The sequence below is a fragment of the Onychostoma macrolepis genome, chromosome 16, assembly GCF_012432095.1.
Source record: "Onychostoma macrolepis isolate SWU-2019 chromosome 16, ASM1243209v1, whole genome shotgun sequence".
Taxonomy (NCBI): domain Eukaryota; kingdom Metazoa; phylum Chordata; class Actinopteri; order Cypriniformes; family Cyprinidae; genus Onychostoma; species Onychostoma macrolepis.
Genome location: NC_081170.1, coordinates 1,665,445 through 1,689,000, shown reverse-complemented (window position 1 = coordinate 1,689,000; position 23,556 = coordinate 1,665,445). Strand labels below are relative to the sequence as shown.

Sequence of the window (23,556 nt, the reverse complement as noted above, 5' to 3'; positions counted from 1 at the left end):
ATATATATATATATATATATTTTTTTTTTTTATATTTAAAACATTTATATATATATATATATATATATATATATATATATAAAATAAAGAATTTATTGTTATGTTTCTCATTTGATTTCACCCAATACACAGTACTGCAATGTTTTAAAAGTTTGCTTTACTTTACTTTTTTTTTTTTTTTTTTTTTACACATCTTTTTTAATTTCAAGATAGAATTATTCTGTATTTATACAGGCATATGATATACCACAGTATCACCATCTAATATCACCACTGTACCATAGCACCACCATGGTATACAGTGTTTTTATACACATTCAATGAAACACTTCATGGGCTACTTGACTTAGTTACAGAAAATTTGTCACAATAATAATGAAAAACTGATGCAAAATAAAATGTAAAAAAATCTCAATGGTCCTACAATAGGCTTCAGTTGCTTTATGCCAAATAAAAACATCTTATAAATTTTATTTGATTTTAGAGTGAATCACTTCACAACCATTTTTACTTCCATAATCTTACGTATTTGCATGGATTTTCATCCATGTGGAATTGATTCGATGGTGAAAAGTGTTACTATATGCCAGGCGGATGAAAAATGAGAGACGGGGGATTCTCCTGCATCATTTTCATTGAAAGAATGCGCACTGATGAATTATGCAGAAACACGTTTTAAGAAAGCAAATAGGCTGAGTGTTGATTTCATGTTCACTTAAATCTGGCATGCAACTGCTGCGCTTGTCTCGTTCTGTTCAGCATCTTTAACATGCAGCGGATTCACACGGATCTGCCCAAGCATTTGCATTTCCCTGCTGGATTCAGTGCCTTTGCAGTCTAACGCACAACTATTCTATTCAGCTATTCTAATTATGGCACAGAATGAGCTGCATAACGAATGCGCTGGTCTGTTTTAAACCAACCGTAGAACAGGTGGCATGAAATAAGTCACAAAATCACCCAGAGAAGAATGATTTTCTGCTCTGCGTTTAAATGCATTGAGTTATTAAAAGAAGGATGCGTTCGTGTTGCAGCTGGTGGTTTAATATGGAAAGGACGAGCCGCTCAAACTGATGGATCGAGCAGGACATCAAACTATTTCCTCCAGGCAGTGAAATCGCCGGATGTGATGTGAATTTCACTTGAACCATCATCAGTCCACACAGGGATAAAGCAGAGCGATTTCTTTAAAAGTGGAAGCTTGTTTTTATTAGGACATGTTTTAATAGGAACACAGTATAAATACAAACGTCTAAGTCATTCACAGAAGCCAGAGTGATTTAAAAAGATGCTGAGTTTGCGATCACGACAATCAAAAAGTGCAATAACTCACAGAAAAACTGAACTTGGTTGTCATTTATTCACCCTCGTGTCGTTTCAAACGCACAAGTTGTTTTTTTTTTTTTTTTATATGGAACGCAAAGGAGAATTTCTCATGCAAGATGACGACAAAGAAAAAATCCATAAAAGCATCATAACAGTAATCCATATAATGCATACTATAAAGTCAAATAAAATGCATTATCTGAATACATCACAACAGCGGTCCATATGATGCATGTGCTATACTTCTGAAGTCATTAGATGCTTTGTGAGAGAAACAGACTGAAATTAAGTCACCAATCATCTCCTCCGCCACTGAAGCTCTAAAATCTCATTTGCATTTAATGCACCATGTTTTTGGCTCTTTGTGGATTATCAGAGAATAAAACTTTCTCAAAGAAACTATCATATGACTCAAAACAAAGAGACTTAATAGAAACACTACATGACGTATTTATTGTCCTTCTAATCATTTTGAAAGGCCTGCTCAGTATGAACTGTTGTTGAGCAGAAAAGAGCGACAGGAGGGTGAATAAATCATGACAAAATTTACATTTTTGCATAAACTAGTTCTCAAACTCTCTGTAAGAATACAAAGAAACAAAATAGTCACATTCGAACAGCCATTTTGGCCATTTCCATCTTCTAAAGCATTCAAATGTGCAAAAAAAAAATTAATTCTTTATCAGTATTTTTGTCTTGGTTTCCAGAACAAATATGTCCACATTGTAAAAATCAAGACATTTGCTAGAGATCTTATTTTCTGAAAAATGCATCAAAATGCAGCGAGTTAATGCATAAAACTAGAAAAACAAATGTGCTAATGAGGATAGAAAAATCAGCTTTAAATGAAGTTGATTTTTCTCACCCCACTGGAAGATATTTGTTCATGTTTTAAGCCTAAAATCACTTCAGGTTGATACTTTAACTTTTTATTTTATGTCACTTTACTATCTGTGTGTTATCTGTGTTATCTGTGTCTTTACTATCTGTAGTAGTGTGTTAATGTTTAGATATTTGTATTGGAAATCAAGACAAAAATCCAGAGGATGAAAATGATTCTTTAGCAGCGTGCTGCTGTTGTGTTTGAATAATACAGAAAAGAGAAACGGTGCCAAAGAGAGAGATTTCTAAGCAATGGAAGGACTGAGAAGGTAATCTCCGTATCAGCTCCATCTAACCTAAAGTGATCCGGCGTGTCTCAAAAGAGCAAAGCGTGTGGTGAAGGGACCCAATCCGTGGCTTTTAATCGTTCTCGAACTTGCTGTAAGGATGATCGGAGTCTGGGATGAGACCTGGGGAAAAACACAGCAGATATGAAATGTGTCACAATCACGTAGGAATCAGAATTCATATCCACGTCTTGTTTTCTGTCAGCGGTACACTGCACTTTTTGTCTTGTTTTCAAGTATAAATATCTAAAAATTCTTGAATCAGGATGCATTTACTTGACAAGTAAAATGACTTGAGATATTATGTCTTGTTTTCTGAAAAAATTATCCAAATTTTGTTAGTTTTTGCTTAAAACAAGCAAAAAGATCTGCCAATGGGGTCAGAAAAATGTGACCCTGGACCACAAAACCAGTCATAAGGGTCAATTTTTTATTTAATTTTATTTATAATTCTGAAAGCTGAATAAATAAGCTTTATAGGACAATATGTGGACAATAGAATAGGACAATATTTGGCTAAGATACAACTATTTGAAAAAAATAAAATCAAAATATTGAGAAAATCGCCTTTAAAGTTGTCCAAATTAAGTTCTTAGCAATGCATATTACTAATCAAAAATTAAGTTTTGATATATTTACGGTAGGAAATTTACTAAATATCTTCATGGAACATGATCTTTACTTAATATCCTAATGATTTTTGGCATAAAAGAAAAATGTATAATTTTGACCCATATAATGTATTGTTGGCTATTGCTACAAATATACCTGTAAATAATCTTAATTCAAAGGCTAAACGAGATTATTTTTCTTGCCCCATTTGGCAGATATTTTTGCTTGTTTTAACAAAATTTGGATGAACATAACATCTTAAATCATTTTACTTGTCAAATAAATGCATCTTTATTCAAGAATTTTTAGATATTTATACTAGAAAACAAAAATACTTAGAAAGAAAATCAGTTTTTGAATCATATCACCATATTTATGTTGATTAATCACATTACATCAAGACAATTTTTTGAATGTTTTTTAACCCGTATATTAGGAATAAAATGTTGCAAAAAATCAAACAAATGATATATGAACAAACCCTTCTGTAAAAACTTTAAGAATATGGATGGAAATGAAAGTTTGCTGCATGTAAGTGCAACTAAAACTCATTTTGAGAAAACGGCCTTTAAAGATATGAATTGCAATTGAAATCTACAGACGCAAACAGATAAAGTGTAAAATAAACACTTAAAAGTGTATTTTGGATGTTTTCTATACACTAGTCTGAAAGAAGAGATGGTACGGAAGCAAAATAACACAAAATCTGAAAATTGACCAAAACTTGACAAAAAAGGTTAGCAGCTAATTGTCATTTTCTAGTTTGGTGTTGGTTTTGAACCCTGTTGCTGTGACAGAATCTCACACAGTACGCCCTTCGGAGGGCAGACACTCATGTGTGTGTGTGTGTGTGTGTGTGTGTGTGTGTGTGTGAGAGAGAGAGAGCAGCAGGTCAGAGACGCCCAGTCCCTGATGTAAGGACTGCTGAGAGAAGGAGAAACACAACGGAGGCCTCCATCCATCATGCTGTCACACACACGCACGCACACACACACACACACACACACGCTTCACCACAGGACACACAAGCACACAGCAGAGCCAATGAGGACGCGGCCCAGAAACCATCAGTCATAACAGAGCAGCATCACCACACGCTCAGAAAATGACTTATTTTGTACTCAATAAGTAAAGTTTACTAAAATGACTTGGAAAACTATGGAGATATGAAAGCACAGCTCTTAATGGTATGTTTTTTTATTTGTTGTTGTCTCATACTTTTAGATACGCTGTTATTTGTAAATGCTATTGCTTCTGTTAGCTTTTAAAATATGGTTTTATCCTGATGAAAACTTTAATTCAGAGAGAGAGAGATGCAGAGCAGGAGGATGCGAGGAACAGTAAGAACCGCTGTTTTACAATATTAATTTTGAAACTTGTGAATCCATTAGAATCATTTGAAGACAGAATCTCGATTCATATATGAATAGATTTTTCCGTGCACCTCTAGTTCTCTCTTCCTCTTCTCTAAAGCAGTGCAACATGGCCCCGCCCCCTTTGTTGCATGTTCCTGGGGGCGGGGTTTATCTGGGTTTATGACATCACGAACCCGGGAAGTAGCTCGTTGTAGTCCCTACGAGCCGTTTTGTAGGCATTAAACTGCCATCATCGTTAAAAGACGATATCTTTGTTTGCATTGAACTTTCAGCGTCGTAACTTTGCAGATATTGTTTATGCTCAAACAGCAACATTACACACTAACGTTAAATAAGTGAAAATCGCAAACCAACCACCCCTTTAAATATTTTTTTTTTCCATTGAATATAGAAAAAATAAATACATTTCGAATCACATTACAATCATTTTTTTAATATTTTTCTTTATGCAAAATTAGTTTTCTATTTTTTCACATTTTTCACTCAGAAAAAAAGTACTAACATTGAGTAAAAAATGGAAAGTAACACATTGAAATGAATGTGAAAGTGAAGTAGAAACACTACTTTCTTGTAAAATGTGCTGTAATAATCCATTTTATTCACAAATTTCCAAAATCATATTTTATAGTGTGGAAAATGGTCATAAAAAAATTATGACCATGAAAAAAATTGATATTTTGGTGCAAGAAACCTTTGATTAACTTTACAAAAAAAAGAAAGAAAAAAAAAGTGCTGCGAATAAGAATACGAATAAAATCCAAAAACTTAAATCTACAAACTGCTTCATAAAATCCATGACTAGATCTGGTGTAAGAACTGGACGTGAGGGTCGCATGTATCTGCTCAGCATCCGTTCGTCAGCAGTGATTCTGCGTTACTGATCACACTTGAACGTGAGCGGATGTGCAATGAAGACACGATGAAGCTCCAGCAGCCGGAGCGAGTGAGATGAGGAGAGTCTTGTCATCAGACAGAGGGATGAAGCTCTCGGAGAGGCTCGCATCCTTTGATCTTCTCTTTACTTTCAACACGCTCTTCACCGGCGAGAGCGACCGGCTCACGAGAATGTCAAACAGACGCATTGCAGCCGCAGACACTCCCACGAATACATCTGCAGGCTGTGTGCTAGCCAATAAGAGACAAAATAAAATAATAATAATAATAATAAAATAAAAAAAATAAAGAAATAAAAACAACAACAACAAAAAAACATACACAAATACAAATTAAATTAAAATAAATAAAACAAAAAATAAAATAAAATAAAAATAAAAAGTGATCAAATAAACAATTAAATCAATTTAAATAAACAATAAAATAAATTACATAACTAATAAAAAAAATATATAAAATAAATAAATTAAAATTCAATTTAAAATTAAAATTAAAATTTTATTAAAAATAATAAAAATAATAAATAAAATAAATAATGGTAGTGTCTTGTGTTAAACAAAAATAAAGTTAGCAGCTAATTGGCCAAAGTCAATTAAATATAATAGAACAGAAATTTGTTTCCAAGTAGTTTTAAATTACTTCTAAATGAATGAAGCAGTATGGTGGAAGACTCTCTTCAGGTCATTTTCATTGCTCTTCTGTGGCACGAAGCCACTCTTCCTTCAGCTTGTCTCAAGGTCGTGTGGTTTTCCGTGGGTTTTTGCGCAGCAGCTGCGAGGGTTTGTCCTCCAGGCCTCCGCCGAGGCTCTGGTGACCCACTCCCTCTTTCTCTCACGCGCCGCAGGAGCTGCGATCACAGGCGCCGAGTGCATTTACATTTCACCTCATTCCTCCACAGCGCCAGGATGCCATCCGGGGCTTTGCCAGCACATAAATTACAGCTCTTCTCAGCTCTCCACCAGCGCTAATTAGCACAGAGTTAATCAAACATGAGTCAAGCACCCCGTCTGACGCTTTCCCACCTATTAGAGCTGGAGAACACGCTTTATTAGGAAAAACTCAGCCAAAAAGAAGAAATTCTGAAGAAATGCATTTCTCTCCTCAAATCCTCATGCAATTTTTGCATCTGTGCCTTAAAATGTTATTTTCTTAAAACCAGATGTTTAGCATTTTGAGTATTTGTGATTTAATTAAGAAAAGGATGGAAACTTTCACTAAATACACTAAATTATGAAATATGCACGTGGAGTTTTCTGCATTGCACAGATAATTCATCTTTAATAATGAACTGAAGGACAGGTTGATGTCTGTGTGCATCTGGTAAAGGTCTTAATTCATAAGTAATGAGTAAAACAATTATGCTTTCTACAGAGTAATGAGTACTAATATCCTACTGCAATCTAGTAAAGCAATCGTTAGCATTAGCATTAGCAATCTCATAATTCTCTCAATTGCAATTTTCATATCTCGCAATTTCAACTTACTCAATTCTACATTTACACCTCGCAATTCTGACTTTTTCGTAGTTTTGCGCAATTATGAATTTTTTCTTAGTTTTGCATTTACATCTCGTAATTCTGACATTTTCGTAGAATTTTGCGTTTACAGCTCACGATTCAGACTCTTTTCCAAGAGTTTTGCGTTTACATCTCGCAATTCCTACTTTTTCCGTAGTTTTGCATTTACATCTCATAATTCTAATTTTTTTCTTAGTATTGCATTTACATCTCATAATTCTGACTTTTTCGTACAGTTTTGCATTTACATCTCACGATTCAGACTCTTTTCCAAGAGTTTTGCGTTTACATCTCGCAATTCCTACTTTTTCCGTAGAGTTTTGCGTTTACATCTCGTAATTCAGATTTTTTTCTTAGTATTGCATTTACATCTCGTAATTCAGATTTTTTTCTTAGTATTGCATTTACATCTCGTAATTCTGACTTTTTTGTAGAGTTTTGCGTTTACATCTCACGATTCAGACTCTTTTCCAAGAGTTTTGCGTTTACATCTCACGATTCAGACTCTTTTCCAAGAGTTTTGCGTTTACATCTCGTAATTCTGACTTTTTTCTTAGTCTTGCGTTTACGTCTCGAAATTCTGACTTTTTCATAGTTTTACGTTTATATCTCATAATTCAGACTCTTTTCCAAGAGTTTTGCGTTTACATCTCGTAATTCTAACTTTTTCCGTAGAGTTTTGCGTTTACATCTCGCAAATCTGACTTTTTCCATAGAGTTTTGCATTTACATCTCGCAAATCTGACTTTTTCCGTAGAGTTTTGCATTTACATCTCGTAATTCTGACTTTTCATAGTTTTGCGTTTACATCTCACAATTCAGACTCTTTTCCAAGAGTTTTGCGTTTACATCTCACAATTATGATTTTTTTTCGTAGAGTTTTGCGTTTACATCTCACAATTCTGACTTTTTCGTAGAGTTTTGCGTTTACATCTCACAATTCAGATTTTTTTTCTTAGTTTTGCATTTACATCTCGTAATTCTGACTTTTTCGTAGAGTTTTGCGTTTACATCTCGTAATTCAGATTTTTTTCTTAGTATTGCATTTACATCTCGTAATTCTGACTTTTTCGTAGAGTTTTGCGTTTACATCTCGTAATTTAGATTTTTTTTCCTAGTTTTGCATTTACATCTCGCAAATCTGACTTTTTTCCTAGTTTTGCATTAACATCTCACAATTCTGACTTTTCATAGTTTTACGCTTATATCTCATAATTCAGACTCTTTTCCAAGAGTTTTGCATTTACATCTCGTAATTCTGACTTTTTTTCTCTGAATTCTAAGTTTGGAAATCTTAACTCAAAACACTGGGGGGGAAAAATCTGAATGCGAGATAAAAAGTTAGAATTACCTTTTTCATATTTATATTCTGTGGTTGAAACAAGCTTCCATAAGCATCTCTACAACTACAACTCATTCATAATCTCCACTCGTCCTCTGCCGAGGCCACATCAGCATTGATCAGTGTTGGGATGCACACGAGTCGATCAGAAAGCTAAGTGCTCCTGTATCAGACTGCGTTTGAAGAACACATTATCTGCTGAATACAGCATTACTGAGCCCAACACAATGAAGCAGATCAATAAAGACCCGTGTTACAACAACTCCACATGATGTCCTGTAATCAGCCAAAACTTAACAACTGAAGATGTATTAGCTAATAAGATGTCGTGGCAGAATCAAGCACTTTGTAGCTTATTGGTGCAATTATCTCCAGCTAATTCATCAACATCAGTGAGTGAACAAACACGGTACACAACGTCTGCTGACCATATATAAACACTACCATTCAAAAGTTTGGGGTCAGATTTAAAAAAAAATTTTTTTTAAAACAAATTAATACTTTTATTCATCAGTAACAAATTAAATGAATGCCAGTAAAGACATTTATAACGTTACAAAAGATTTGGATTTCAAATAAATGCTGTTCTTTTGAACTTTCTATTCATCTGTGAATCCTGAAAAATAAAATGTCATGGTTTCCACAAAAATATTGGGCAGCACAACCGTTTTCAACATTGATAATAATCAGAAATGTTTCTTGATCAGCAAAACAGTTATTTTAAATTATAATAATATTTCACAATTTTTATTGTATTTTTGATCAAATAAATTACACAATGTTTCACAAACATTAAAAAAATTCTACAGACTCCCAAACTTTTGAACGGCAGTTTATGAATTTTATTTCTACAATTGTATTTGTAGACAGTAGTCAACATTTGAAGTGGATCAAAAAAGTTCTTCAAAGTCCAAGAACAGGTATTGTTTTGGTTTTAGGACAACTTTGATGAAAGGTTTTGATCCACTTCAAATGTTGACTAGTGTTAGTAAAATAAATATAAACAAACAAACACACACACACTACATATACATATATATACATATAGATAGATAAGATAGATAGATATAGATATAAAGTTACATTTGAATAACCTAAAATGTGATATTTATTTACCAGGTTTTAGTCACCATTTCATTTCCATAATTTTATTTATGCCATTTGACATTTTCATGACTACTGTTTTTGTAAAATGCAGAACAGAGTAGTAACGAGTAGCTGTGAGTGAACTCTTGTGAATATTAAAGACAGAAGTGCAGGACTGACGTTACTCACCGTACTTCTTGCGGATTTCATCATGTTTCACCTTCCTCTCCACCCTCCTGCAATAGACAGATACCAGAGATGAGTGACAGCTTTTGACAGACTGGACCGGGCTACGCAGATTTTTGAAACAAAATACAACATTTCTGTGTGATTTGCATCATTTGAGCTGTATTTTTTTGCAGTGACTTGGAAGAAAGTAGTTAAATTAGACTGATGTCAACATGGACAGGTTAGGCCACGATGATTGTATTATGATCAAAATAATACAATAATTGATTGATTGTTCATAATTATAGTGTTTATAACATTCATGGCGAAAAACAAGAGAAAAATACAAAAGTAAAAAATTAAATAAAACATAAAACAACAAATAAATAAGCAAATAAAAAACTTAATACAATGGGTTTTGTTCTGTTAAGAGCATGAAATTCTAGAGACATGAAATGAAAAACAAAACTGACTTATTTTATTTTTTAAGAGTTTTGCAATTACGATTTTGTTCTCAAGCCCCGTTCACACCAAGAACGATATCTCATAGTGACTTTTTTTCTCAGAGTTTTGCATTTAAATGTCACAATTATGATTTTGTTCTTAGATTTTTGCGTTTATATCTCGCAATTCTGACTTATTTTCTATTTTCTGACATTTAAATGTCACAATTATGATTTTGTTCTTAGATTTTTGCGTTTATATCTCGCAATTCTGACTTTTTTTTTTTTTATAAGAGTTTTGTATTTAAATCTCACAATTATGATTTTGTTCTTAGATTTTTGCGTTTATATCTCGCAATTCTGACTTTTTTTTTTTTATATAAGAGTTTTGCATTTACATCTCGTAATTCTGACTTTTTCAGAGTTTTGCATTTAAATGTCACAATTATGATTTTGATCTTAGATTTTTGCTTATATCTCGCAATTCTGACTTATTTTCTTATTTTCTATTTTCTGACATTTAAATGTCACAATTATGATTTTGTTCTTAGATTTTTGCGTTTATATCTCGCAATTCTGACTTTTTTTTTTTTTATATAAGAGTTTTGCATTTAAATCTCACAATTATGATTTTGTTCTTAGATTTTTGCGTTTATATCTCGCAATTCTGACTTTTTTTTTTTTTTATAAGAGTTTTGTATTTAAATCTCACAATTATGATTTTGTTCTTAGATTTTTGTGTTTATATCTCGCAATTCTGACTTATTTTCTTATTTTCTATTTTCTGACATTTAAATGTCACAATTATGATTTTGATCTTAGATTTTTGCGTTTATATCTCGCAATTCTGACTTTTTTCTCATAGTTTTGCGTTTACATCTTGCAATTATGACTTTTTTCTTAAAGTTTAGCTTATTATATTTGTCAATTCTGAATTTTTGCTCAGAATTCTTCTGCATTTTGCCCAATATGAATCCCGAGTCCTGTAAAACTAGTACAAGAAGAGCAAATCAAACTCATAACCTGGATTCAATTTCCGCGACCAAAACTGTTGAACTGAAAACCGGCCAAGTCCTGAAGAGCAGCACATGGGCGGCAGTGGATGATTCACAGTGAGTTCATGTCTTTGTTTAAGGCCGTCCATTCCTTCACAGGCTCGTCGTAAATACAAGCAGCAGTGTTTTATGTGCGTGACACACGAGCGGCGCTGAACGACACCAAGCGCTCCCTGTACATCATTCATCCTCTCCACAGCCCACAATGAAGATGGGCCGAGCCTCCAGACGAACCGCTTCAAACCGTATAAATCAGCCGGAGCTTTATGAGCAGCTGATCTGTGAACAATCACTGGAGCTGTTAGCCATCTGTTGCTGCTTCCACAATCCTGAACAAAGCAGCTCAACAATGACTCCACCGGCTAGTGTTTTACACGTGTGTATCTGTTACAGATCAGATTTCTGCATTCAACTGGAACGCTAAACGCTTTGATTAACAACAAATAACACTAAAAACACTACTGAGGGTCTTTATTAAAAGGCAAGTGTTACACTCCCGTTCACAAGTTTTTGAAATAAACCTCTTCTGCTCACCAAGGCTGCTTTTATTTAATCAAAAATACTATAAAAAACTGTGAAATATTATTGTGATTTAAAACAGCTGTTTTTTTATGTGAATATCTGTTAAACTGTCATTGATTTCTGTGATGCACATTTATTAGAAATAGAAATCTTATTATAAATGTCTATAACGGTCACTTTTAATCAAATCCTTGAGGAATCTTTTTTTTTAAATTTCCTTTTAATTAAATTAAATTTTACCGACCCCAAACTTTTAAAAGGTGTATATTTAAATCACATTTAAAGGTACAATTCAAACAATTAACATTAAACACCAGTCACAACTCATTTTACATTTTTGAGTGCAAAAAACATAATAATGTGTTTTTAATATTAATAATATTAACTAATGCAACTTCTGATTGTAAAAATGTGTCCGATTTAAAGTTTATTAAATGTTTTAAAAGTATTTATCATTGTTAGCTCGTGTTAACTTTAACTAAACCTACAATAAAAACTGAAAATATATAAAATCTAATTAATAAATACTACATACATGGACACAATAAAGATGGCAAAAACACATAAAAATGACTAAAACAAATTAATAATATTAACTTTTGACTTTAATAATGTATTAGTAAATGAACTAAGATTAATAAATGTTATAATAAAGTACATGTAATTATTAGGTTCGTGTTAACTAATGTTTACCTTATTGTAAAGTGTTACGAAACTATCACAGAACTAACCACTGCTAACCAACCACTTTTCTGTGTCCATCTTTCAATTCTTCTTAAACAAAAAAATATCAATTTGCTACATATTGTCTCCATATATTTTCAAGGACACCAGAAAGGGACGTGCCGAATGCATTGTGCTGCTGTTAGCAATAATTATTCAATGCACTAAAGAAACACATCAGACGAAAATACCGAACAAAAGCACATTCGTTCATCAGATGCAGCGCACACGAGACCCTGCAGAGACACCTGATCTTGGTTGATCTGAGATCTCGAGTTTAAAGGAGATTCCTGCTCCCTCTCAAGTGTGTGACACAGAAGTGACCTTGTTAGTGCAGCACAGCTGCTGAAAGCCCTACAGACATATTTACACGCAACACACGTAATCAACAAAGCCCTGAGACACACGCACACACTTCATTACGTGACCGAATACACTTCAGATCAACAGGTGCTTGAAATAAACCTCCAACTGTGACACGACGGGATTGAATGTGGCCAAACCTCACTGTGAAAATAACTGGCTCCATGCATTTGCAGTATTAAAGGAATAATTCACCCAAATATGAATATCTGCAGTTCATCCGACATCAGGATGAGTTTGTTTCTTCCTCAGATTTGTAGAAATGCATCACTGCATCAGTGTCTCAGCAATGGATGCTCTGCAGTGAATGGGTGCCGTCAGAATGAGAGTCTGATAAAAACATCACAATAATCCACTCCACGCATCAGTTAACATCTGGAGAAGATAAAAGCTGAAGCATGCAGCAAAGGGGGCGCTGCTTTAGAGAAGAGGAAGAGTTGTTGCCATGCCGTCAAAACTAGGGGTGCACGTAAAAATCTGGATTCTCGGGATTCTCTCCTGAGGCCACAAGAGGGCGCATCGAGCAAAATTACTTATTATTTATGCACGTTTCTTCAAAGCAATTAAATAACACGACTATCTTTGAAAAAAGTGAATAATGTTTAAAATAAAATTTATAAAGCAAAAATAATTACTAAGTTGCTTAAACGATTAGAAACAAAACGGCATCATGTATGTACGGTATGCATAGTTTAATACAAAGGACCGAAAACCAATCACTTTTTTCATTTAAAAACATGAGCTGCAGTGAAACGGGGAGAAACTTGTTATAAAGTCTCGAGACATGTTTTTTAAACTTATATTAATTTTACATGGTTTTAAGCTAAATTTAAAATGCAATGTTTTTGCATTCGAATGTGGATTTTTATTTTAAATTCGCCAAATTTTCGAAAACATTTTTGACAACCCACCCCATAAACACAATCAAGCCTAGAGAAAAAAAAGCAGTCAACCACCCCTTTAACTCTCAGTCGTGAGGTTTACGCACCGTTCATCCGCTCGCTGTCTGATCTCCTCTCTTCTCCGGGCAAACTGCTCATCATCACGGTCAGAGCTGCAAATATAGAAGTAAAAGCTAATTCAGAATATTTCTGAATACTATTAACAATAACATAGGCTTCAGTGAATTACGGCATATACATGTCAAGTCATAATTACTGCAATTACACACAATTTTATCAGCGTATTAAACCCAGACTTCATATCAACCTGGCAGTTATTTATCAAAGAAAACATAGAGCTGAGTTAATGCTGTGACTGATTATTGTACATTAGCACTAAAAAAAATTATTTCTGAGTCCAAGAACATGAACAACAAGTAGAAACTGATCATTATGACCCTGGAGCACAGAAGCAGTCATAAGCAGCACAGGTATATTTGCAGCAATAGCCAACAATACACTGCATGGGTCAAAATTATAAATTTTTCTTTTATGACAAAAATCATTAGGATATTAAGTAAAGATCATATTCCATGAAAATATTTTGTACATTTACTACTGTAAATATATCAAAACTTAGTAATATGCATTGCTAAGAACTTCATTTGGACAACTTTAAAGATGATTTTCTCAATATTTAGATTTTTTTGCACCCTCAGATTCCAGATTTTCAAATAGTTGTATCTCAGCCAAATATTATTCTATCATAACAAACCATACATCAATGGAAATCTTATTTATTCAGCTTTCAGATTATGTATAAATCTCAATTTCGAAAAATTGACACTTAAGACTGGTTTTGTGCTCCAGGGTCACATATTTGTAGCAATAGCCAACAATACATTGTATGGGTCAAAATTATCAATTTTTCTTTTATGCCAAAAATCATTAGGATAATAAGTAAAGATCATGTTACATGACGATATTTTGTAAATTTTCTACCATAAATATCTCAAAACTTAATTTTTGATTAGTAATATGCATTGCTAAGAACTTCATTTGGACAACTTTAAAGATGATTTTCTCAATATTTAGATTTTTTTGCACCCTCAGATTCCAGATTTTCAAATAGTTGTATCTCAGCCAAATATTATTCTATCATAACAAACCATACATCAATAGAAAGATTATTTATTCAGGTGATGTACATCTCAATTTAAAAAAATTGACACTTAAGACTGGTTTTGTGCTCCAGGGTCACAATTACAGTAATTCTGCTGAAAATCAGTGACCTTTACGTCATCACTGAGACTGAAAGACAGAAACTCCAGCCACATGAATTCCCCTTCAATCATAAAACACAAATGAAACACAGGCTAATTTACTCAGAATGAGAACGAAAAGTGAAACTATGATCTGTAGTCTAGCCATAAACAATGAGTCTTTGACCAGCCGTTCTAAATATCACCGAACAAAGGATCATCACATGAAGCTGAATAAGCATTAATGAGAGATCAAGGAAGCGCTTCTGCTTGTGTAAGTAAAGCACGTCTGCGTTTCACCGTGAGACGCGTGATTGACACGCAGCTGCTGAGCCGATGCAAGACTTGACAGATCAAATCATCTCTGATTGACACGCAGACGTGCCCTTTACAACCCGTCACATACAAAACCGGCTGGTTAAAAATAATCTCTTTGGGGGGAAAAACATCTATTCTTACGTTATTCTTGATGAATTAATAAATAAATGCAACACAAAATGCATTTGTGTTTATTAACCCTATAAAGCCTGGTGTATCATATTTGATGCATGAATTTCTGAGGCCTCTGTTTGCTGTTTCACACATTTAATCTCCTCGTGTCTTCTGTCGTCTGATTGATAGTTTAGAGTTTTTATCCAGTAAAAGTTTGTTTAGTGTAATTGTTCAGCTGCTGCTTCAGTGTCAAATCTGGACTGATTTTGATCAAGTAAGCGTCAGAATAACTGCAGTTATGTCTCCAGATGAACACTTGCTGAAGCAGCTCAGCTTTACTTGATTCTTCATCAATCATTTTCTAGAAAAATCAGTGCGTCTCAAATCTGATCATCAGGATCTTTTGAGGAGCTTTACTTTCACTGTTCCTCAGCGGAGGAATGATCTTCATCTCACATCTTCTGAGGAGCGTTTATTTCTTCATCTCTCCATCAGCATTGCATTATATGTTTGGATCATTTCAATCGCAGCTTACTAAGATATATTATTGGAGATATAGAGTGACATCTGATATTTATATCATTTTATGTCAGTATCTGCTGTACTGTTATAAAGATCTCATTGATTTACATTACAAGCATCAGAATTTCATCATATTAAATATCAGCTTCTGCAGCAGATTAATTTTTTTGCTCAGTTTGAGTCTCTGAATAAAACTGAGCTGTTTTTACTTCATATTCTCACTGTATCAGACTATATGAGCCATAAAGGCCTAATGGATCAAATATAATATTCAATAAAAAATTGCATTAAAAAAAAAAAAGTAATTTTAATTTTTTAATTATTAATATATATTTTTTTAAATTTTACATTATTTAAAAATAAAATTAAAATATTACAAATAAAGGTTGAGAAAAGTGTTCCATTTTTTAAAAACAGACTTTTCTTACAAAACAGTTCAAATTTATACAATATTCCTTTAGGTGCAGTCTTTTGTTTTTAATAAATTTACAGACATTTCTAAAATTTTGTTTTCACTTTGTCATTATGGGGAACGGAGTGTAGATTAATGAGGAAAAAAATTAATTAAAAAAATTGTAGTGTCAGGCTGCAACATAACAAAATTGAAAAAAGTGAAGGGTGTCTGAATACTTTCTGAATGCACTACATATATATATATATATATACCCGTATGAGAAATGATTAACCCTATAAAGCCTGACATACAAAATCATTGTAAGAAAAGTCTGTTTTTAAAAAAAAAAATGGAACACTTTTCGCAACCTTTATTTGTAATATTTAAAAAAAATTTAAATAATGTAAAATTTTTAAAAAATTTTAAAAATGCAATTTTTTTATTGAATATTATATTTGATTCATTAGGCCTTTATGGCTCATATAGTCTGATACAGTGAGAATATGAAGTAAAAGCAGCTCAGTTTTATTCAGAGACTCAAACTGAGCAAAAAAATTAATCTGCTGCAGAAGCTGATATTTAATATGATGAAATTCTGCTGCTTGTAATGTAAATCAATGAGATCTTTAGTAGAGTAGTTTGTGTGTTATTATAAATTTCAAATAATTTTTCAATTGTTTAATTAAGAAAAAAGGGGTAAATGCAGTAAAAACATGGGTTTGAATTTTTTCACAATCAATGATTAATGAGAAGTTGCTGATCAGACACGTGTCTTTACATGAAAAATATTTATGGCTGCTTTAAACAAAAAAAATAAAATAATTCTTCAGGTATAAACGGACCCAGAATGCAAAAACTGTTTATAGATTTTAAATGCATTATGAAAGTTAAAGCAGCAGTTCATCCAAAAGAGAAGAAGAGTTTATGCGTCATGGTAAAATAATCTCACAAAGCAACTGTAGAAACAATTTTCACTTTTCGAGTTTTACAATTAATTACAAACAAATGGAAAGTAAACATTTTTGTAAATATTTAGTCTAAAGTCTGAGTATTTAAAAAAACAACAATTATACGTCAGGCTTCACAGGGTTCAACAAAATGACGGGGTTAAGCTTTGATCACACAACTCTGAGGCAGAAGTGAAACCTGTGAGTGTGAATGTGACTATTTAAAGAAAAGAGGCAGTGAAGCTGATACGAAGGACTATATATGGTGTCCTGTGTTGATGTGTGTAAAGATCTGACCTGGACGAGCGTCTGCGTCCGCGTCTGCAGCAGCAGCAGTAGCAGCAGCACACAGTAATGGCCAGAAGCAGAGTCCCACACACCACAGCCATCGCGATGATCAGAGCCTCGAAGTTCACTGAAACACAACAACAACACATCACTGAAGATCACGGCCTGTGCTCGCAAAACATCTTCAGGCTAAAGTAGCTCATAACTCACCCATTAGGAGAAAACCTTAAAAATAATGGGCGTGTCACTCCTACATTTGTTGTTTTATTTGATATTTTACTGTATTCTATGATTGTTTTGCGTTGCAATTTTGTCAGTGTGAGCTGAATTTAAATATGCTCTATAAATATAATTACTTCATTAACCAGCTGAGCAAGAAGTAACAGCTGTTCTTGCATCCGGTTTGGTTTTCTTTTACTATCAGCCGTAATTATTCCACTCTGTTAATTAAAAGGCTGTTTATATGCATACTCACTAATCGTTTACGAGAAGCATACCTGTAAGAGGCTGACAATTAGCTGTACATATGACACTTGCCTTTTAAACCTTTATTTGAATATGGAAACATAATATCGCGCTCTACAATATTTCTATGAATAAATCTCTGACAGAGACTGTCAGCCAATCACTGTGTGCGTAGTTAATAAACATGCTGACATCGTCCATAGCAACAAGGTAAGCCCCGCCCCCTTATTCACTTCTCAGCAAGAGTTTTAAGAGAAAACACTTAGCTATAAACTTTCACTGCTGTTTAGGAGAACTCTTAGTGGTGAGATTAAATATTTTGTGAATACTTGTCCAGGGATGCTTGAGGAACTAGAGCAGTGTGTTGGTCATTACTGACACCTGCTGGACGTTACTGATAGTGCAGGTGACCTACACTGTTCTTATGATTGAGGAGTTGTGCAATTGTTTTATTGTTATCATGTGAGAGTGTGCAATATAACTGCATTACCTAGAATTTAAGCTCTTTAACACATTCAGGTCTGTTTTGAGATGCATAAAAAAAAATTACTAAAAATGCATTGTTTTTAGCAAGAGAACAAAACTTTGCAAAAGTTTTAAGACCCACAAAATACACATCATTCATTCATTTTTACAATTATTTTTTAAGAGATGTAACCGGGTATGTATGGAGATCCATTAAGTGTCAAAAATACTTTCTGTAAAATTATCCATGAAGTTATATCAAGTGTCCAAAAGAAATAAATAAATATTGGAAAAATATATTTAGCCTTTTCTTCATATAATCACACACTTTTTGGGACTGAATTTTGTTGATGAACATGAATCTGAATCATTGCAGCATAAAAAACTGATAATTTTTTCATCTGAAAGTGAAAGTTTATGGAGGTGAAATTAATTTATTTTGTTTGAAAACTTTTCAGAGTAATATTTAAGTTGTTTTATTATAAATTTGGCCTGTTTTTGAGTTACAAATTCAAAGGAATTTTAATTCAAATCCATTCATTCCAATGAGTTAATCCTGGTAATTCTCAGATTATATGGTCTTTAAAATTTAATACAATTATATATTGAGATAAAATTTCACATCAGTATTGCAAAAAAAAAAATAGTATTTTGCATCATAGTTTACATTTTGTTTGGGGGTAGTTTGTGTGTAATTTGAAATTTCAAAGAATTTTTCAATTGTTTAATTAACAAAAAAGGGGTAAATGCAGTAAAAACATGGTAATATTCAAAAGTTTGATTTTTTTCACAATCAACGATTAATGAGAAGTAGCTGAACGGATACAATGTCTGTCTTTTCTAGAAAAATATTAAGTTATGACTGCTTTAAAAAACATAATTCTTCAGGTATAATCAGACCCAGAATGAAAAAAAACTGTATATAGATGTTGAATACATTATGAAGGTTAAACTGTAGATTCAATTTTCACTCAGAAGTTGCTAGTGACTTTTGCAATTAATTACAAAGAAACAAAGTAACACATTGAAATAAACAAGCAATTTTGAAGCAGAAAAACTTAAATAAAATTTTGAAATATGAGCTGTTCTCATCTACTATAGTCAACATTGTCAGGACATTTTAAATAACTCTGACTGAACGTCGTCTTGTCTTCAGGTAAGTGACTGATAAATGGTTTTGTAAACCTGAAACTGACTTTAAGAGCCAACACACGACATTCAGAGAAACACTCACGACTTTCACTGCAGAAGTGAGAAACCCCACATACAGCCAGTCGTTCATTAACAGGGACTTTGATAAGGTTTATACTGATAAAGACTGTCTGAATGTACATCATCACACTTATTACACGCCTACTTGCCAAATAAATAAACACGTAAATACTGATTTGAGTTTAAATTATTTTATTTTATATACTAGAGGCCAACGAGAGACGAGCAGAGCTGTGTAAGAAACTAAAACTATTACCAAACATTTCTGTTAATTAAAATAAAACTGAAATAAAATATTAATATTAGATTAAAAACCTAAACTAAAGGAAAATTACAAATGTTGCCTTGGCAACTAACTAAAATAAGTTTGAGCTGAAGTACTAAAATTATTAACTGAAATATTACTAAAACTGAAACTAAAATAAACAAACTATATATATATATATATATATATATATATATATATATATATATATATATATATATATATATATTTATTTATTTATTTATTTATTTTATTTTTTAAATAAAAAGAAAATTACTTAAACATTTTCTGGAAATTTAACTGAAATAAAAACTGAATATATAAAATAGAAGATAATTTTAAATAATTCAAAATATTCATAAAAATAAATAATACCAGGTTTCACAGCTGAGCGCTCAGTTATACTGTGTTCTGGCCGATGGGCATTATTTATTCATATTTAACCACTAAATCCCACGAACAGCCAATCAGAATCAAGTACTCTATGAATCTGCAGAGTAAGTGAATGTAATGTCCTCAGGACTGTTAAAGGGACGTGTTAAATAACTTCTTATTTATTCTCCTGTGTTTGAAAGGAAGCTGAACGGGGGACTTCCAGCCTTGAATGCAAATCTCACTTCAGCAATCTGAAAGTATTACTTCCATCGGCTCAACGGCTGCTGTACATTACAGATCAGCGTGCATGTTTCTCCGGTTCTGTCTGTCTTTTAAAGCTGCTTAAAGCATGAACGTGAACTCACCCCAGCAAACGCCCCAGCGCGCCTGAGAGAGTTTACACACCGACGCCGGAGGAATCACATACGACACCGGATAATCCATGCAGCTGCCGTTCGTCTGGCACCACAAACACTGTCAGAGAGAGCATTATTAGTATTATTATTATTATTATTAATTACATAATAAAAAATATGTATACAAAAATATGTAATACATATAATACAATAATAATAATAAATGTTGATTACATCCTACAGGATGTTAGAAAAATATTTATTACTATTATTATTATTATTATTATTATTATTAATAATATTTATATCCTCCAGGATGTTACAAACACATTTATTATTACTATTATTATTATTAATGTTAATGACATCCTCCAGGATCTTAGAAAAATATTTATTATTATTATTATTAATTACATAATACAAAGTATGTAATGCAAAATATGTATTATTATTATTAATGTATGACATCCTCCAGTATGTTAGAAAAATCTTTAATATTATTATTTACATCCTGTAGGATGTTACAAAATATGTATTATTATTATTATTAAATGACATCCTCCAGGATGTTACATGCATTCATAAAAACATTCATTCATTCATTTTTTTTTTGTTATTTTTTTATTGACATTCTCCAGAAAGTGAGGTAATTATAGTAGTACATCAGCAGCACAAACATTATCATCAATGCATTCCGTGACGTTTTGTTGCATTATCATTAGTTTTATCATCTTATTTGATCAAAGGGCACAAATCAGTTTGAAAAAAAAAAAATACATTTCATAAGATGCTTAAAATATAAAAAACAAAGTGCAATAATAATGAAGTTATAATTAATCAAACTGGAGCATCGGAGCAGATTTCTGACAGTCTGATATACACTTGAACATGAAAACTTCCCTAAATTACAATATTCATTTTCAAGAAGTTCAGATGGTAATGCAGATAAGGAATAACCCGGCTAATAAAGACTAAATGAGCATCATGTGACCTTACCGAGACATTGGCGAGGCACGTCTCACAGGAAGTCATTGTTTTGCATGCTGAGGCGAGAAAGAAGAATAAAAACTGACAGATCACACAAATCACTGACATTAAAATAATAAAGAGCTGAATTTGGCCAAAGATTTGTCTAGATGATCAAGTAAAACATAACTTTAATGCTTACTTTAGTGCTACCATAAATATATCACATACTGGTTTAATGGATAACAGAGTGACTGATAAAAATGCCCTTCAAAGATCATTACTTCTATATTTCATTGACTTCAACAAAATAGGTACCTTTTACTTGTCAGTGTTACTTGTTACACTGAAGTCCTTTCAGTGTTTTTATATCATTGACTAACACCACTGACATTAAAATTAGTGACAGCTTTATATTAAACACAACCAATAAATTATGAAAATATTATAATACGTAAATATTAATAATAGGAATATACATATACTATAATAATAATCAAGTATGACAACATACTTACATGTATTCATATATTTACATACATATTTATGTTACAAGCATTTTCAAGATGCAAAATAGAGGGATATGGTTCAAAAAAGGTAAAAACATACGTTTGTGAACAGGAGGAAGAGCTGTAGGTGGAATTATTGTTGGTTTTTTAGTTGTTGTTGCCTCAGAAACACAGAATGCGACACACATCAGCAAAAACATCAACATCGACGTAAACACTCGCGATTCACCCATATCGAAGAGGATTTGAAGGTCTGTAGAAGCAGACGAATGTTGAGTTTCTATTTAAGCTCTGAAATCTTACTTTCGACAACAAAACAATCTCAAAACTCTCCTCAACACGCAGCTAAAACCATCCAGCGATCGACACCGGAAACACGGAACACAGCTGACGCACTGCCGCCTTCAAAATAAAAGTCCTCTAAGACCTCCAGAAACGAAAGCGCAACCGTCGTATAAAAGTACAAGCACCAAACTATTTTCCTCCGCATAAGAAAACACAAATCATTCTTTGATAAATTAAAATTATGAAATTAAAGACGAAATTATAACATGAAAAGTCATAACTATGAGGTAAAATGTCGGAATTATGAGATGAAAAATCGAAATTATAACATCAAAGGTCATAATTATGAAGTAAAATGTCGAAATTATTACATTAAAGACGAAATTATGACATGAAAAGTCATAACTATGAGGTTAAAAAGTCGGAATTATGAGATGAAAAATCGAAATTATAACATCAAAGGTCATAATTATGAAGTAAAATGTCGAAATTATGACATTAAAGACGAAATTATAACATGAAAAGTCATAACTATGAGGTAAAATGTCGGAAATATGAGATGAAAAATCGAAATTATAACATCAAAGGTCATAATAATGAAGTAAAATGTCGGAATTATGAGATGAAAAATCAAAATGATAACATCAAAGGTCATAATTATGAAGTAAAATGTCGAAATTATGACATTAAAGACGAAATTATGACATGAAAATTCATAACTATGAGGTAAAATGTCGGAATTATGAGATGAAAAATCAAAATGATAACATCAAAGGTCATAATTATGAAGTAAAATGTCGAAATTATGACATTAAAGACGAAATTATAACATGAAAAGTCATAACTATGAGGTAAAATGTCGAAATTATGAGATGAAAAATCGAAATTATAACATCAAAGGTCATAATTATGAAGTAAAATGTCGAAATTATGACATTAAAGACGAAATTATGACATGAAAAGTCATAACTATGAGGTTAAAAAGTCGGAATTATGAGATGAAAAATCGAAATTATAACATCAAAGGTCATAATTATGAAGTAAAATGTCGAAATTATGACATTAAAGACTAAATTATAACATGAAAAGTCATAACTATGAGGTAAAATGTCGGAATTATGAGATGAAAAATCGAAATTATAACATCAAAGGTCATAATTATGAAGTAAAATGTCGAAATTATGACATTAAAGACGAAATTATGACATGAAAATTCATAACTATGAGGTAAAATGTCGGAATTATGAGATGAAAAATCAAAATGATAACATCAAAGGTCATAATTATGAAGTAAAATGTCGAAATTATGACATTAAAGACGAAATTATAACATGAA

General features: G+C 32.4%; 1 protein-coding gene across 1 annotated transcript; it reads right to left on the bottom strand.

The window, feature by feature from the left end:
• Positions 1 to 1,390: 1,390 nt before the first annotated feature.
• On the bottom strand, positions 1,391 to 22,340 carry LOC131522043 (pituitary tumor-transforming gene 1 protein-interacting protein). The gene is made up of 7 exons (XM_058747260.1): positions 22,036 to 22,340; positions 21,457 to 21,503; positions 20,470 to 20,578; positions 17,332 to 17,449; positions 13,585 to 13,650; positions 9,512 to 9,558; positions 1,391 to 2,618 (listed from the first exon to the last, which is right to left on the bottom strand). The coding sequence occupies exons 1-7, from the start codon at positions 22,166 to 22,168 to the stop codon at positions 2,569 to 2,571; spliced, it is 570 nt and encodes a 189-aa protein (XP_058603243.1). The 5' UTR covers positions 22,169 to 22,340; the 3' UTR covers positions 1,391 to 2,568.
• Between the last annotated feature and the right edge of the window lie 1,216 nt (positions 22,341 to 23,556).